Below are 19289 nucleotides of genomic sequence, written 5' to 3' on the forward strand. Positions count from 1 at the left end.
CAAGAGGCGGTGCCGATACAGTCATCAACGTAACGGAGGGAGGTGGGGTTTGGGGCCTGTGTAGGTGCAAGAGGGACTGTTCCCCCTAACCTACAAAGAGGCAGGCATAGCTGGGGCCCATGCCGGTGCCCATGGCCACACCCTTTGTCTGTAGGAAGTGGGAGGAATCGAAAGAGAAGTTGTTGAGGGTGAGGACGAGTTCGGCTAGGCAGATGAGGGTGTCGGTGGAGGGGTCTGGTCAGGCCTGCGGGACAGGAAGAAGCGGAGGGCCTTGAGGCCATCTGCATGCGGAATACAGGTGTATAGGGACTGGACATCCATGGTGAAAATGAGGTGTTGGGGGCCAGGGAATTGGAGGTTCTGGAGGAGATGGAGGGCGTGGGTGGTGTCATGGACGTAGGTAGAGAGTTCCTGGACCAAAGGGGAGAAAATGGAGTCCAGATAGGTGGAGATGAGTTTGGTGGGGCAGGAACAGGCTGAGACAATGGGTCGACCAGGGCAGGCAGGTTTGTGGATTTTGGGATGGAGATAGCAACTGGCCATGCGGGTTGGGGAATAATAAGGTTGGGGGCTGTGGATGGGAGGTTCCCTGAGGTGATGAGGTCATGAATGGTGCTGGAGATGATGGTTTGGTGCTCGGGGGTGGGGTCACGATCGAGGGGGCAGTAGGAGGTGGTGTCAGAGAGTTGGCGTTTGGCCTCGGCGATGTAGAGGTCAGTGCGCCGTACTACCACTGCACCACCCTTGACTGCGGGTTTGATGGTGAGGTTGGGGTTGGAGTGGAGGGCTGCCTGTTCTGCGGGGGAGATGTTGGAGTGGGTGAGAGGGGTGGAGGGGTTGAGGCGGTTAATGTCTCGACAGCAGTTGGAGGTGAAGAGGTCGAGGGAGGGTAGGAGGCCTGGGGGTGGTGTCCAGGAGGAGGACTTGTGTTGGAAGCGGGTGAAGGGCTCAGTGGAGGGAGGGTTAGGCTCCCGGTTGAAGAAGTAAGCGTGGAGGCGAAGGTGGCGGAAAAACTGCTCTATGTCCAAGCGTGACTGGTATTCGTTGATGTGTGGTTGTCGGGGTACAAAGGTGAGCCCCTTGCTTAGGACTGACCGTTCGTCCTCAGTCAGTGGGAGTTCTGGGGGGATGGTGAAGATGCGGCAGGGCTCAGTGTGGCTGTCTCCTCTGGGTTTGCTGGCTGTGGGAGGTTGTGGCTGCCTCTTTGTAGGTTACGTGGAACAGTCCCTCTTCTGCGCCTACACAGGCCCCAAACCCCACCTCTTCCTCCATTACATCGATGACTGTATCGGCGCCGCCTCTTGCTCCCCAGAGGAGCTCGAACAGTTCATCCACTTCAACACCTTCCACCCCAACCTCAAGTTCACCTGGGCCATCTCCAACACATCCCTCACCTTCCTGGACCTCTCAGTCTCCATCTCAGGCAACCAGCTTGTAACTGATGTCCATTTCAAGCCCACCGACTCCCACAGCTACCTAGAATACACCTCCTCCCACCCACCCTCCTGCAAAAATTCCATCCCCTATTCCCAATTCCGCCGCCGCATCTGCTCCCAGGATGAGGCATTCCACTCCCACACATCCCAGATGTCCAAGTTCTACAAGGACCGCAACGTTCCCCCCACAGTGGTCGAGAACGCCCGCATTTCCCGCAACACATCCCTCACACCCCACCCCGCCACAATCGCCCAAAGAGGATCCCCCTCATTCTCACACACCACCCCACCAACCTCCGGATACAACACATCATCCTCCGACACTTCCGCCATCTACAATCTGATCCCACCACCCAAGACATTTTTCCACCCCCACCCTTGTCTGCTTTCCGGAGAGACCACTCTCTCAGTGACTCCCTTGTTCGCTCCACACTGCCCTCCAACCCCACCACACCCGGCACCTTTCCCTGCAACCACAGGAAGTGCTACACTTGCCCCCACACCTCCTCCCTCACCCCTATCCCAGGCCCCAAGATGACTTTCCATATTAAACAGAGGTTCACCTGCACATCTGCCAATGCGGTATACTATATCCATTGTAGCCGGTGTGGCTTCCTCTACACTGGGGAAACCAAGCAGAGGCTTGGGGACCGCTTTGCAGAACACCTACGCTCGATTCGCAATACACAACTGCACCACCCAGTAGCGAACCATTTCAACTCCCCCTCCCATTCCTCAGACGACATGTCCATCATGGGCCTCCTGCAGTGCCACAATGATGCCACCCGATGGTTGCAGGAACAGCAACTCATATTCCGCTTGGGAACCCTGCAGCCCAATGGTATCAATGTGAACTTCACAAGCTTCAAAATCACCCCTCCCCCCACTGCATCCCAAAACCAGCCCAGCTCATCCCCTCCCCCCACTACATCCCAAAACCAGCCCAGCCTGTCTCTGCCTCCCTAACCTGTTCTTCCTCTCACCCATCCCTTCCTCCCACCACAAGCCGCACCTCCATTTCCTACCGACTAACCTCATCCCACCTCCTTGACCTGTCAGTCTTCCCTGGACTGACCTATCCCCTCCCTACCTCCCCACCTTTCTTGTTTTCTCTCCATCTTCGGTCTGCCTCCCCCTCTCTCCCTATTTATTCCAGAACCCTCACCCCATCACCCTCTCTGATGAAGGGTCTAGGCCCGTAACGTCAGCTTTTGTGCTCCTGAGATGCTGCTTGGCCTGCTGTGTTCATCCAGCTTCACACTTTATTATCTTGGATTCTCCAGCATCAGCAGTTCCCATTATCTCTGATATTCGCAGTCCACCTGCATATTGAAATCCCCCATGATCACTAATTTTGCCTTTCTTGCACACGTTTTCCATTTCCTTGTGTATCTTGCGCCCCAGCTCCTGACTATGGTTTAACCTCTTCAGTTCCTCAACTCCACCCACACACATTCTATACCATCTGACCATATTTCATTTCTTTTATTAATCAATCAACCCCACCCCTCTCCCCATCTTCTCAATTAGATGTGTATCCTTGGATATTCAGCTCCCAATCCTGATCCCCTCGCAGCCATGTCTCTGTGATACCCACCACATCATATCTGCCAATTTTGATCTACTCCACAAGCTCATTTTACCTTCTTTCTAATACTACGTGCATTCAGATATAACACCTTTAGACCTGTATTAACCTCCCTCTTCACATCATCACTCGGTTATCCAGTGCTTGAAGTTTGATTCCTAATACTGTCCTATTTGTATCTGTGCAAGAGACTTTAAAATCTCCAGAGTTCTCCTTACCTGTCATTTTTTACAGATGTTAGCCTATTGCTTTGGTCCCCACTGAAGTGACTTTTACCCTTCCATCCCCACCACGTTCTAGTTTAAAGTCCTGTTGACCAGCCTATTTACCCCTTTTGCAAGAACACTGGTCTCAGCTTGGTTCAGATGGAGACCGTCCCAGTGGTATTCATCCCTCCTGCTCCAATACTGATGCCAGTACCCCACGAAAAGGAACTCCTCTTTCCCACACCACTCCTTTAGCCACGTATTTACTTCCCTTATTCTCATATCCCTATGCCAATTTGCACGTGGCTCAGGCAGTAATCCAGAGATTATAGCCCTTGAGGACTTGCTCTTTAATTTCATTCTTACCTCACGTTAATCCCTGAACAGGTCCTTTTTCCTAGTCCTGTAACTGGATCCTCCCTTTCCCTCTCCAATATCCTTCCAAGCCAGTCAGAGATATCCCTTACCCTGGCACCGGGCATACAACACGCCATGCAGGATTCTCAATCCTGCTTAAAAAGGATACTATCTATTCCCCTGACTATAAAATCCCCTACAACTACCACTTTTCTTTTGCTCATCTCTTGAATGGCCTCCTGTGCCATGGTCAGTTGGCTCATCTTCCCTGCAGCCCTTTTCCTCATCCGTAGAGGGGGCAATTATCTTCTATCTGTTGGCCAAGGTCGAGAGCTGAAACTCCCCTGTTCCTGAATGCAGGATCCCTCTACTTGCCTCACTTGGAGTCATCCCCTGCTGTTCCTGGCCAGTGACCAAATTTGAAGCACTGAATCTACCAGGTGTGACTGCCTCCTGAAACACAGTATCCAGGTACTTCTCCCCACTCCCAGATGTGATGCAGTGTTTGAAGCTCAGATTCCAGCTCATCAACTGAGCTGAAGTTCCTTGAGCAACCAACACTTGCTGCAGATGTGATCACCGCCGTGTGCAATGGGATCAGCCAGCTCCCACATATCACCAAAAAGACAGGTGGTAGTTGTACGGGATTCTACATTCAGGGGAATAGATAGTATCTTCTGTAAGCATCTTAGAAAAAAAAATCCAGAGTTAACGTTTCAGATCTGATGACCCTTCCTCAGAATGAGAATGTAACTTTAAAAAAAAATAGATTCAATCATTTTATTTTGCAATTATTTCAGCTAGGAATGCATGACGTTGTACCATATTACAACCTATATATTGGTTTTCATGGTAAGTAAATGTCTCAAGGAACTCAACACCAACTTTAATCTATTTCAATGCAAACACTTGATTCATTCCATGTACTTTCAGTTAACCTAAAGATTTTTGGGAATGGAGCTAAAAGTCAAAACAAGACTACCTGCACTCTAGTTACGTCAGGTTTACAGCACAGAATCAGGCTATTAAGAATAACAAGTCCTGGATGGCAATCATGCTCCTCGAGCCTTCTCACATAACCCCTCGGCACATCCTTTAGTTCATTAACTTCCAATGACATCCGTTGTAAATTCTCCTTTTGAGATACTGCATTTGAATCATTCATTGGATACAAAAGTTTTCTCCCAAATCTCTTACTCAATTTATTATTATTCGCCAATATTTTCTAGGCACTTCATTTCACTGGACCTATTTATTCATATCTTGACGTTTTTCCTCCTCCCTTGTTCAGTCCCTTCTCACTCACAATCTTGATTCTTGTGATGCTTCACGTCATTTCCTCGATTTCCGGTTTTCTGGCCTGAGCCACCTCCACTCACCAGGTTGTGCAATCCCTCTCAACATCAAGATATCAGAAGGCTCTCCATTTCTTCCTCGAAAAGGGGTTTGCACAATCTCCATCAACTCCTTTGCATGGTCATGCTTGTTCACATTTTGAACAACTTATCCATTAACACATCTAACTTTCTCCAAGTCAAAAGAACGACCATGGCCAGCTTTCTGTCTCTGTGGGGTATGTGGAACATTCCTTGTTCCAGTTGTACTCAGACCCCAGCCACAATTCTTTCCCTGCACGTACACACACACACAGGCACACACCTTCACAGCCACGTCCTGCTATTGTTTGGAACTGGAAAAATTAATCAGTTTTGCTTCCAATTTCCATCCATTTCTCACTTTCACTTGGTCCACTGAACTCTTCCCTTCTCTTACTTGACTTCAGGGTTTCCATTTCTGTGGACAGACTGTCCAACATAAAATGACAAGTTCACAGTTACCTCGACTCTGCCTCCTTACACCCTGCTTCTTACGAATATTCCATTCAATACTATTCTCCCAATTTCTTAATTTTTGTTGTTCTGTTCGGAGGATGCCACTTCGACTTGGCTGTTTTTTCTTCAACCAAGGATCCCCCTTCCACTCATCCATGTCGGACCCGTTAAAGAGACCTCCTGGAAATATGTCAAATTCTAACAGGACTCACAGGGTAAACATATGAAAGACATTCCTGATGGTCAGAGTGTCCAGAGCCAGGAGTCACTGTCGAAGGATAGGGTGTGGATCATTTAGTACTAAGAGCAAGAGAAATTTCTTCACCAAATGAATGGTGACCCTTGCCATTCACCTTATGTGTCCCTCAATCTTATAAACCTTTATCAATGTCACCCCTCAACCTCAAAATGGCCGACTCTTGCATCTATTTTCTATATTTCTATCTCCTGCACTTCTGTGCTCACGCCTTCTCCACTCTTCCCAAGAAAATGAATCCTTGCTTTCTATCCCACTTGACTCCACATTCAAAAGGATCCTTCTGCTATTTCTGCCAAACCCCACACACATCTGCCCCACCCCTCCACTGTCAGCATCTTGCAGAGACCATTCCCTTCAAGGTATTCTAGTCAATTTCTCCATCACTCCTAATGCTTCCTCACTCCCTTATGGCATTAGCCATTCAACCGCAGATGGTGCAACAATTGTCCATTCACCACTTCTCTCCTCCCTGTGCAAAGTCCCAAACACCTTCTAGGTGAAGCTGCGTTTCAATTGCACTGATTTCAATATGAGTCTGTTCTTCATTTTAGTTATTCTCCCCCCACTGTCCCATTAACATGTTAACACAGTGTTGAAAATGATCTAACAGCAATCACCATATCAAAGTCAATGTAGTATTTAAGAGGCAGAAAAGGGAGTTTGATTAATCCAGAATCCTTATAACAGCACACTTAGCAGCCATTGATCCTAAGGGCACACGCTTATTTGCGTGGCTCAGTAAACATCAGGCTCTGCAACTTCGTGACTCAATGCCAAACACATTAGCCACTCTAATTGCCAACAAATTATTTCCGAAGTCAATAATTCTTTATTATCCTCTGATACCTATTGCTTAGCATTTTCCAGGGCACAGCAGAATGTTCTATCTTCACCGACATACTATTCAAAATGGAACTTCTCCACTTGTGCTGTCGCTGTAGTGTATATGACAGTGTAGCAACTCACCAAGTTTACTTTGGTAGCACTTTCTCCCTTCAGCAAAGCAAAGGTAACATTATCATGGAAGCATTTACTCCAAGTTATCTAAATTCTTTGTATCTGAATCACATTTCTGGATTCCGTCCCCAACAGACCACCTTACTATTACATGTGTTACTATCGAGACTGTCATAGAAAATGGCAGCCTTCACTGACTTCTAGGGGGCCAGGGCAAAATAATTAAAGTCTTGCCAGTGCATAAAGCAACCCTTTAAAGAATTAATGAAAAAGGTTGCATGAATAAAGTGTTTTTCATAACCTTGGGATATTCCAAAAGTATTTTGTAGCCAATGAAGTACCTCTTGAATGTAGCCATTGCCATAGAGGGAATATAGCTGCCAATTTGCTAAAGAAAAAGGAAATTTCATAGGAAAAAACCCCCATCAGTTGTACCCAAACCTGTGTGTAATCTGGAACGACCAACATTATGATTCAAAACAGAATACAACCAGATTACAAACCTTCACTGCTGTTTGGAAAGAATTTGTTACAGGATATTTTGTTGTTTGTTTTTCCCCATTTCAGCTGGAAATTCAAAAAAACATACCAGGGGCTAGTTAAACAGATACTTAACATGTTCAGCTATGATCTAATGTAGGCCTGCAAAGCCTGAGTGTTAAGAGGGAAAAAGAACAGTTTTCATTTACATACCAAAGCATACTTGTTCTAGTGAGGTTGACAGAAAGAAATGAAGAATACCTTTTGTAGTCCAGAGACAGTAGTGCATTCTATCACCACCTTAAGCTTGTGATCACCCAGACCAGTAGGGCAGATTTTTGATCTTTTACATCCAGTCAGTAACATACAAGGATTTGTTTAAAAAATTTGTTCATGATAAATGGCTGTCACTGGCTAGGACAGCATTTGTCATGCACCCTGAATTGCTCCTTCATCCGAACAGTTTGGATAGGCCATTTCAGATGGCAATTGATAATCAACCATGTTCCTATTGGTCTGGAATTACATGTAGACCAGACAAGGTAAGGACAGTAGATTCCCTCCCCTAAAAGAGGGCATTAACAAACTAAATGAGTTTTTACAATATTCAATAATTACATGATCATGATTATGCTGGCTTTAAATTCCAGACTGTAACTGACTCCAAATGTCACTATTTGCCAGGGTGGGACCTGAACTCATATCCAGAAACTCAGATAATGCTTTGGGGATTTTAGTCCAGTAACATCATCACTACATCACCATCTCTCCCTTATTTTTGCATGAAAGTTTAGCATTCCTACCATGACAAGGTGGCATTCTCGATTCATAGGAACTAGAATTTCCCATATTATCATGCTGACCAAAACTACTTCCAAAGTTATCGCGTCTTGAATATTTCTCTGACTGTCCATCTGAAATACCAAAAGAACATAAATTATGTCAAATAAAATTTCAAATAGGTGTTATTTATTCAGTTACTTAAAAATCAGATTTCAGGGTTTTTTTTTTAAACCAAGTGAGTACATACAAACCAAGTTCACTCCCTTACCTTGTGATCGCACCCGTCTTGGGTCATAGGCACTGGGACTTTCCATGTTAAAATTACTGAAACCACTTCCAAAGTTGTCATGTCGTGACTGGTTATCTGAATCAGAAAAAACAAAAGAAAAACTTTGCAAGTAAAAGCAATTCACCAAGCTACATTAATTAAATGTTGCTATATTGAAACTCTCTTGTATGCATTGAAAATAATTACTCATCCTACCCTGTGAACACGATATTCTTGATCTGAAGAAAATAAAACTTGCAGTACTCATTCTCTGACTAAAGCTACTTCTGAAGTTTTCATGGCACAAAGGTTTGACCATTCACAATTCTAAATACTATAAGTAAAATTGCTTTGAATATGTAAACTCTTGGCAAATTTTTAATCATATCTAATTTCCATGTGCTGCCACCAAAAGATGGTAACTTTTCCCCTTCAGCTAATGTTTAAAAATTAATTCAGGATATCATTGGCACTTGTTGCAGATTCCTTACAACATGGAATGCAATGACGTTCCTTGTTTATACAGTCATAGACTCATATAGCATGGAAACAGACCCTTCAGTCCAACTAGTCCACACTGACCGTGTTCCAAATTAAACTATTCCCATTTGCCCGTGTTTGGCCCACAAACCTCCAAATTTTTCACATTCATTTTGAGAAGATTTGTAGCTCAGGTTGGGGATGAGGTTGTAGATGAGGATGTAGACATGCTCACTGAGCTGGTGGGTCTGGCTGCAAATGTTTCGTCACCCTACTAGGTAACATCATCAGTGCGCTTCTGGTGAAGTGTTGGTGTTCTGTCCCACTTGACCACCTTGTCCTATGACCACAAGACTACTCAGACACTGAGGATTCAGAGCAGCCCACAAACCAACAACCACCCTACAACAGCTACTGATGAATGTAAAGGATCCCAGACCCAAAACCAGTGTGTGTGTGATATACAAAATACCAGCAAAGGACTATGAGAAACACGACAAAAGGTTAACCTGGAAGAAAACTGACAATATGGATACACGAATACCAACTAGCCACCAAGACACATGACCAATTCTCACTTGTCTCACTACACATGGACAACGAGGGTCTTGAATGCGACTGGGACAAAAAAAACCCATAATTGCAGAAGCCAAATAGTGATGTGCCAGGGAATTCCTGGAGGCCTGGTATTCCAACTCCATCAACAAACACACTGAATTAGACCCAGTGTACAAACCACTGAGAAACAGAACTAGAAGTAATACCAACCACCCCAGCAAACCCAGGCATATTAATAATAAGCAGGACAGGTCACCAGCGTTTCACCGGAGGCACACTGACAATGTTATCTAACAGGGTGGCGAAACGTTTGCAACCAAACCCACTGGTTCAGCAAGCATGCCTTCAACCTTGCATATTCATGTAATTAACCAGGTGCCTTTTAAATGTCATAACTGTAGCTGCATCCACCACTTCCTCTGGCAGTTCACTCCAGACACAAACCACTGTGTCCTTTATAAATTTTTCTCTTCTCACTTTAAAAATATATCCCCTAGTTCTGAACTCTCCTACACAGGGCAAAGACTTTTGCTATTTGCTATACCCATGTCCTTCATGGCTATAAGCCTCTATAAAGGTTACTCCTCAACTTCCTACATTCCAGGGAAAAAAGTCCTAGCCTATTTTCACTAACTCAAACCCACCATACCCAGCAGCATCCTGGTAAATCTTTTCTGAACACTCTCCAATTTAATAATATCCTACATATAACAGGATGACCAGAACTGCACAGAATATGCCAGAAGAGGCCTCACCAACATCATGTACAACCTCAACATGATGCCCAAACTCCTATACTCAAAAGGTCTGAGCAATGAAGGCCATCATTCTAACTATTGCCTACCTGTGACGCGAATTTCAACCTGAACCCCTAGGTTTCTCTGTTCTATAACACTGCCCAGGGCCCTACCATTAACTGTATAAGTACTGCTGTTGTTTGTTTTTATCAAAATGTAATACCGTGCATTTATCCAGATTAAACTCCACCTGCCACTCCTCAGCCTACTGACCCAATTGATCAAGATCTCTTTGTAATCTCGAATAACATTCTTCACCGTCCCCACATCACCAAATTTTGGTGTCAGCCTCAAACTTACGAACCTCATCACAGCTACATTTCTTAAACCGTTATATATTTGGCAATGGACAAGATAATAAAGTACAAAGAAATCTTCCCAGTTGGTCAAGCAATGAGTGTAAGAAACTTACAATTATCTGGAACTCTTTTCCCAGGGTTTCCTCCAGAAAATTCAACTGGGGTATCATCCACAACAACCTGAAATTCACAACGTATGTTTCTGAAGAAGAGCTCCAAGAATCAGTTGATCATCAAAACACCCGCCCTAGCCCACACCAGCTAATGTTTTAAATAATCATTCGCCCTGACGGTAGTACTCAACCCTTTCTCACAAACTCTCCTCTTGGTTTAAATACCTTCATTACTAGCGCTTCCCATTATTATAGCAGCCTTTGTACCGACAATATTTTCCCATCAGTTGCTGCCCCTCATTTGAGGCCCACTGTCCTGTGACACTTCTCGTGTATTCCTTTTCTCACACACCCCAACTGTTTCAGTTTCAGGCGGCAAATTCTATTGCTAAAACTCCTTTTATGCATTTCTCTACCTTGCTTTAAACTTCACCTGAACGATCAAGCTTTCAGTCTCCTGGAGATTCAATTTTAGTTTAAGTTGAATAATTAGATGAGCAAGAGGTACACGAGCTGAATTTGCACTTACTCAGAAGCTCATTGCATTCTCTGCATTCCTTAGCTTGCCATTTCACAAACTGTTGGTCATTTTGCGTTGCTTTGCCTTTTCACTCAGACACACAGCAAAGCAGCTTATATTTGCCAGCAACAAATGGCCAGTTAAGAGGGCACACATACAGTCAGTGTTATACAGCACTGAAACAGGCCCTTCTGTCCAACATGTCCACTCTGACCAAACATCCTAAATTGATCTAATCCCATTTGCCAGCATTTGGCCCATATCCCTTTAAACCCTTCTTACTATTATACCCATCCAGATGCCTTTTAAAATTTCTAATTGTACCCACCTGCACCATCTCCTCTAGCAGTTTGCTCCACACACCCAACACCCTCTGTATGAAAGTTTTGACCCCCAAGTCCTTTTTAAGTCTTTCCCTCTCAACTTAAACCTATGCCCTCTAGTTTTGGATTCTCCTACTGTCAAAGTTGCACAAAAATCATTTGACAGCAGCTTGTGCAGCAAACAAATGATGTGCTTCAACCAAACATGTCTTAAAGTCTAAGAGGACCAGGTGGTGGTTGGGGTCAAGAGTTCCATATTATTATGGTTAAAGGAATGGGCTATTTCCAGTCCCAATGACAAGCCAGTTCCTAAGAGTCATTTTTTTGGATTAAGATTCAAGTTAACTGATCCTTAGCACCCTTTATTCCTTTTCCTTACCATCTTGATGTAGGTTACAGCACAGTTATTTTTGTTAGCTTGTGATCCACTCAGACTGTTCTGGAATCATCCACAATTACCACACTCCCTTTGTAACAAATGCCAACGATTTTTTGTTCAATGCTCTGTCCATTGCTGCGCAACTTTAAACTATTTCCCAACCAGCTTTTTCTGCACACTAATCCATGCACGAGCAACTGAGCATAATTGGTATACATTTTCCTTGCAAAACAAGATTAAGACCCAGAATTAAAGTCTTGAAAAATATTATATTTACCTTAACACTGCCCCTTCCATCAATCTTCTCAATCAATTCTGCCTTTTCTTTAACTAATGCATTCAATTCTGACTGCTTTAGTTTTACTCCATCAAGCTGTAATGCATCTGGGTATGCTCTTCCCTGGGGGAAAAAAAAAGTCAAGTAGCATTACATTGATGGAAACGGCACATAGCTTTCTAATTATTGTTAGAACTAGGCTTTAAGACAATGTTTGAACCATTTTCCCCTCCCCTGCTAAGTCTTGTGTTTGTTGCATAATTTAAAACTTCAAAATAGGTTGCTCCTCAGAACATCTTTTCCAAGCATAACAGGAATTTATCTTTAATGACATTGTTTCAAAGCCAAATTAAAATTGTGTTCCAGCCCTTACTATCAATTCTCCTGGAATGTTAGAGAATTTTCCTATTCTCTACTGAAAAGAAGCCTGATATTTCCTTTTCCCAATTGCAATATTATTAACCCCATCTTCAGCTGCCTACATCATCATCTACGCTTTTTCTTAGTTAGTTTCCTGCTTTCTCTCTCTCACTCTTTTCATGAACAAGGGAACTATATATTTTGCTCCCTTCTGATAGGGAGGGGGAATTCTAGAAACTAGATAATTCTGGAATGAAGAAAACAATGCATTTGCTTTTTCTGAAGCCATAACCTGTGAACTACATCTTCTACATCTCAGATGATCATTGGATTTATCAATTTTTAGGCTAATTAACGCCCCCCCACCCCACTTATTGCACACTCAACAGATCTCTGCCTCCCTACTACTCTAGGGATTTATTTTGTGTCTTCCACTTAAGTCAGGTACAAAAGATTTATTTTAATGTTTCTGCTATAATTTATGCACTTGGCTTCCAATAAACCACTACTTGCTCTTACTAATATTGTCCATTTCACATAATTACAGACAATTATAAATTAGGGGGATGGGTCTGGGTGGGATGCTCTTTGGAGGGTCAGTGTGGACTTGACAGGCCAAATGGCCTGCTTGCACACCTGTAGAGATTCCATGACTGCTCTCTAGGTCAGCACTTACTTTGCATTTCTAACTGCTCTTGACAAAGTAGTGTTCACTGCAGCTCGTTTGCTGTTAATATCATTAGGTAGAGAGTTCCAGGATTTTCATCCATTGACACTGAAACAAACGTTGATAAACTAAAAAAATACGTCAGGATGGTATGTGGGTTGGAGAGAAATATGCAAGTGGTACTCCTCCCATTTATCTGCTGCTCTTATCCTTTTAAATGGTTATTGTCTAGCACTTGTGTGGCACACATGTTACTTGTCAGCCCAAGCCCAGACATCGCTCAGGCCTTGCTGCATTTGGATTTGCCGACTGCTTCAGTATCTGACAGGTCACAAATGGTGCTGAACGTTGTGCAGTCAGTGAATATTCCTACTTCTGATGTTAATACAGAGGAAAGGCCATTGATGATGTAACTGAAGAAGGGCCAGTGGCATTACTGAGAAACTTGTGCACATGTGGAATGGAAATGACTGGTTCTGCTGTTCGAAGTCATATTCCCTTGTGAAAGCTATGACTCCACCAGCAGAGAGATATCCTTCCTAGAGCCCACTGACACCTGTTTTCCAAGGTCGCCTTGAAGGCCACTGTGTGGCATCATATCCAGGGCAGTCACTCTTATGCCATCTCTGGAATTCCTACTCCTCTACCTTAACATTGGTGAACAAAAGCCATCTTATTGAAGCTTTTCACTTATGTTCATCAGGTCACTTTGCAAGAAACACCACCGTAAAAGGAAAATCATTTACTGAATTAGGAGAATGCCAAATAGTTGCCAAGACCAATCTGATTGATCAAAGTAAAGGTATGGAGTAAGCACCAGTTAATGGCTGATATTTAAAGCTCCAAGGCTTGTATAAATGATGAACGAACCAGAGAACAGCTGTCATTTTCTCGTTTTGAGTTCAAACAGGCACTGTGCCTGCAAAGAACAGGACTGTGTGTATCAACACATGCAGCTTCCAGGACATGCAAGTACACCATCTCAGAAATGCTTACCATATAGTTCAGCCTGTGCTTATAACCAAGTAAATGAGAGATGAATGAGGAAAATCCTCCTCGACAATTGCAAAGTCCACAGAAGAACGTAGGATCTGGTGACTGTTCAGTCTGATATTCAATTACATATTTCAGTCCTGTAGGGAAACACATATCTAAGACTCCAGATTTAAGTTATTGAGGATTATTAATTAAAAATTGTTTACTCAAGTTCAGCCACTTATTTGGCTGAAATGACAACTTAATATGTCCAAGTAACAATTCACGTTTTAGGTTCATGATACAGAATGCCAGAAAACCCTTGCATTTCAACTGCATGTGCAGCAACTGGGCGTAAACCAAATTACCAGTGCAGTGGTGATCATTAGAAATTGAATTACAGTTTTTGTTTTTAAAAATAAACTGGACAATGAGGCATCTGGTTGGTTTTTTTAATGTGGAAATATAACAATACAAACCAAGACAATGTTAATCGATTAGTAGAATAATCAGCCAATACTGAGGCCTTAAATCGCCATTGTGAATTTGCAGCTGCATCTTCAAGAAATCCAAAATCTCACCAAAAAAATGAGAAGTTACTCTTACACCGTAGGCAAACTTATTTGGCAATGTGAGCTAAATATGTCCGATTAAACTTAAGATTAGATATACCCAATAGCAGCCAATAAAGTACACTGCTGAAAAGAGGTTGTCTTAAAGAAGCAAACATCATTACAATTAAAGAGGCTTCCGAGTCGATGTTGGTTGATATGGAAATACTATTTTGTGTAAAACACAGCAAACTTCAAAATTTACAGGCACTGTGCACTCAACTTCAACCTGTTCAGTCCACTTACCTGGATCCCTCTACAAAAAAAAAAGCTTAAACTGCATCTCAGAAGCAACTCATCATGGTCAGTACTTGTTTGTAAATCACTATTCCCATTACCAATAAGGAGCATATGATTAAATCGAGACTCTTATTTCAGGAATCCCTTGCTGTCTACACCTTTAATACAAGTGGTACGTCCAAAAACAGATTATAAACATAGCTCAGCAGGTCTGGCAGCATCTGTGCAGAGAAATCAATGTTAATATTTTGGGTCTGGTGACCTTTCTTCACAGACCTGCTGAGCTTTTCCAGCAACTTATGTTTTTGTTTCTGATTTACAGCCTCCAGAGTTTTTTTGGTTTTTATGACAAACATAGGTTGGTCAAATAAACCCTTCAGCCTACTCCACCACTCATTTAGATAAGTATATTCAGGCTAATACCATAAAACTTGGTTTAGCTACCTCAGCTCCACATAGCATAACATTCATATATAATAATGAAAAAAAGACAACTGTTCCCACAAGACATCTCCAACATGATCACAGAATGAACAGTAAGCTTCTGGAAACCATGAGTCAAAAGAACACGTTGCCTCAGTTCCTGAATGAAAACACTCGGACCGTTAATGTGGGTATCAATCTATAGCAAACAAGGCAATATCTGTATTCCTTCCCTCTCTCTGAATTAAAATTGCTAACGAAGGTTTGGATTAGTTTTATTAGACAGATTGTACAAAGGCAAATTATTACTGTCCCACATTTACGCCTACGATTTACCCATTATAAAGCTGTTATTACATTAATTCTGAAAAGCCATCCTGTTTACATTTCCAAACCTGGAAAAGAACCAATAAATATACAATAGCAGACAAATTAATTTACTGATTAATACATGCTATTGGATAAAATAACCTTATTTGGGGAAAAAACATACCAATTAAAGGATCATTTATGCCGACATCTCTTATGTGTTGTTCCAAAAGGGATGACCCATAGGCATGTGGTGCATCAATTGTTGGTATCCTTTTTTTAACTACAACAGAAGAACCCATAATTAAATAGACTACATTTACAAACAAAAAATACTAACAAACAATCTAGTACTACTTTTAGCAACTATGCTAGACATATCAAGGTTCAGAAACAATACACAGTACGGCTCAGTTCCGCTCTCAAATGCCAATGAAAAGATGCAATTAATTTTTACCTGATATGCATTTAACAAGTAGACATATGAAATGGGTATCTCAAGACTTTTCTGGAATTTTGAAATCTTGCATAAACACAGTTTAACTCCCTTATTTAATTCTTTCAACGGCTGTGGACATTGCTGCTAGAGAAGCATTTGTTACCCATTCCTAACCAGCCTCAAAACGGAGTGACTCGTCCGGCCATTTCAGAGAACCATTAAGAGTCAATTACATTGCTCTAGATCTGGAATCACATGTAGGTCACACCAATAAAGTACAGTAAATTTCCTTTTCTAAAAGACTTTGCAGAGCTCGACAGATTTTTATGTCAATTGATGAGATGACTGCCGTAATTGATGCAAGCCTTCACTTCCAGATTTATTGATCTCAAACTCCAAAAACAGAGGCATCTGAACCAGTGATGCCAAAGCATTTAGCTGGGCATCTCGTGTGCTAGTCCAGTAGCAATACCACTGCACTATCCATAATTTAATCAAATAAAATACTTTTATCTCAGATGAAATGAAATGTCTTACCCTTCTAAACTAGACAGAAACAGATTTAGCATTGAAAGACCAAAACTGGCGGTCTTAGGCCAATTCAGAAATTTGTAAAATGTACAATATACAGCATGAAATATTCTGATTAGGGTAGTCATTATCCTGTAAAATGGCTTTGATGTGCCCCATATTAGCATCAAGCTTGCAGTGTGAACCAAAGTTCCAGACTCTACTTCGTTGCCAATAAAGCCAATCAGACAGTACGTGGATCTGTAGAAATTCCATGTATATATGTGTTAATCGGTGAAGGTGAACTTGCGGTAGACAGCAGCTGATAACTCCCTGGAGGATATTTCAACTAACACATCAAAGAAAGGGAGTTTTACTTCAAATGACATTGAATAAATAAAGATAAAATCAATTCCACTGGCTGAAAGCTCAGTAATAAAGGATTTGAAATAATTATCAAAAAGAGCAATTGGTGAGTGGTGGTTTTTAAGCAAAGCAAAGGTTCAATGATCCTGAATACACTATTTGAAAAGTATAGTGAAAGCAGGTTAATTGTAACTTTAAAAAGAAAAAGCATCGAGTTGAAGGAATGAAAACTGCATTCTTTTGTAAAACTGTACAGGAAGTGGAACTGAATTCATATACCCCATCAAGAGCTGGCAAAAAAAAATTGTGCAGGGTCAAAATGCCCCCTTCTGTGCAACAGGATTCTTTGAACTGTATACTGAGCACATATACACAAGGCCTGCTCAGAGGTCTTTAACTCTGACCTTTCATAAAGCTTCAGGACTTGTAAAATTATGTTAGTTTGTTTGGCCTGAAGCCAAATTGAAAACTAACAACTTATGAAGTCTGAATAGTGATTACCCAAGTCTGCAGCTTATAGTTATCAGATGGAAACAAGAAATTACATATCATTAAAAAATCATAGTATCAGTCAATAAGATTGATCTCCAAACTACTACACTTACGTTTATTTATTTCCTTACTATCTATTTTTAAAATATCCAAAGGCACTTTACATAAATAAGCTACCAGCAAGAATAGAGCATTATACTCCTCGTCACTCATGATGCTACATAACAGTCATTATGGACAACATAATGGAGGTAGAGGAACATTATCAAAAATGTGTGACTGTTACAAACAAATGCCCAAATAAGACTTGCAAAATACACACATGCAAATTTAATAGAGAACAATAAATGTAAGATCCAATATTCAACAGGTTGAGCAGCCCTGTGAAATGAACAAAGGAATTGAGGCTTCTGCTGTAGACTTTGATTAAACAATTTGATTCAACATCTGAAAGATCAACCACGTGGGATGTGATGAGTGTTTCCTGCATTTTCTGTTTTGGTTTCAAATCATCATCTAATTTTTTTTTATAAAAAGGGAAGGATGTTTAAATGATCTATCTTACAATAAATACATGAATATCCCCAACAATGCAATTAACTTTCATCTTTAAGCAGCACTATGATAATAAAGACTAAAATATAAATTGTTTTGATGGATTATTTATTTAGGGCAAAAGCAAGAAATCAATGATGGAAAAGCCAATGATGGAAACGGACATTAAATAACAACTCCATCCACTACCAAATAGTCAGTAGTGACAAAGTTGAGATTCATGCAAAACTGTTGCCTGCACGTTTGAATCCTGTGCCTTAATGCAAATTAGTGTAAGAGTGAAGGAACTAGTTCACAAGTTATTAACCTAAGTGCTCTATAAATATAATCTGTTTTATTCAAGTGAGGGGCATCAACCACAAAAATGGACTTCAAGCTCTTTCACCCAATCTCCAAATTCTGTGGTAATATAAATCTTTCATGCAGAATTTAACTTGAAGGGAATTATTTAACATTGCACCACAATCCCTCACGATGTGAAGTATCAGACAGGTGCAAAACTGTACCAATATTTTCTGGAGGTTTCAGTACAAAACAAAACATCAAGTTACAGTAAAAGCTGAAGACTGAATGCCTATCATTAGAAGCAAAAAAATCTTCTCAGCAGGGAAAACAGCTAATAAATTAATTTTATAAAAGACTAGGCACAAATGCTTCAATGGACACAGAAGCAGAATTTACCTTAAGAATCTTAACATTTCCTCACGTGCCCTAGAGCTTCAATTTTTCTAGAATTCTTTCACAGAAAGTGGGTCTATGCAACGGTGAAGGGTGAAAATGAAGACTAGTATCAATCGAAATCCACCTTACAACCAATGAATGTTGACAGAAATGAACTTAAATCAATGCAGCAGCAACTAAAAATTTTAACCAGACTTTCAGAAACAGTAAATAGAAAAATACATACCAGTGTTAAACGTTTTAGTCCCTGTGTTTTTAAAGTGTCCTTTTGATCCAGGAACTGAGAAATAGAATTCAAAAGCAGAAATAACATTTAATTGAAATTGACATATTTATATGTGCAATTACACTTTCTGCGCTTGGGAAAAGAATTAACAGTTCTGGAGTTATGTGCATCAACACAAGAAAAATATTGTCTATATTTCATCTCATTCTCCCACTACTTTTTCATCCTGAAAGTCGTGCTTTAAAGATCAATTGGAGATTAGCGACATTTCATTGTACCATCACATCAAATGTTTTCACCTACACCATCCTATGCTTATAAAGTGCATGTAGCATTTTAATGCTGCTCCTTACTGTTATTAGGAAAAAGCACTTACACAGGATTACATGAGATCTATTGCACAGCAACAGGCCATGCAGCCCAATTAGTCCATATCAGTATTTATGCTCCACACGATAACAGAAGCACACGTTCAAATCCTGGTCCAAAAATATTTTCCAAGATTGTTTCTTTTCCTTAAAGA

The 19289-nt window shown here is 41.5% G+C and overlaps 1 protein-coding gene across 3 annotated transcripts in view; it reads right to left on the bottom strand.

The window, feature by feature from the left end:
• The window catches only part of LOC125464408 (uncharacterized), a 79924-nt gene that overhangs the window by 37454 nt on the left and 23181 nt on the right, over nucleotides 1-19289 (bottom strand). For all 3 annotated transcript variants that reach the window (XM_059655346.1, XM_059655343.1, XM_059655351.1), the window contains exons 5-11: nucleotides 18767-18820; nucleotides 15682-15780; nucleotides 13936-14072; nucleotides 11913-12035; nucleotides 10414-10480; nucleotides 8167-8262; nucleotides 7919-8029 (exon numbers count right to left, since the gene is read on the bottom strand). In XM_059655346.1, coding sequence (XP_059511329.1) covers nucleotides 7919-8029; nucleotides 8167-8262; nucleotides 10414-10480; nucleotides 11913-12035; nucleotides 13936-14072; nucleotides 15682-15780; nucleotides 18767-18820 — 687 coding nt within the window. The remainder of the gene's footprint in view (nucleotides 1-7918; nucleotides 8030-8166; nucleotides 8263-10413; nucleotides 10481-11912; nucleotides 12036-13935; nucleotides 14073-15681; nucleotides 15781-18766; nucleotides 18821-19289) is intronic.

Source organism: Stegostoma tigrinum, chromosome 2 (genome assembly GCF_030684315.1).
Source record: "Stegostoma tigrinum isolate sSteTig4 chromosome 2, sSteTig4.hap1, whole genome shotgun sequence".
Classification (NCBI taxonomy): domain Eukaryota; kingdom Metazoa; phylum Chordata; class Chondrichthyes; order Orectolobiformes; family Stegostomatidae; genus Stegostoma; species Stegostoma tigrinum.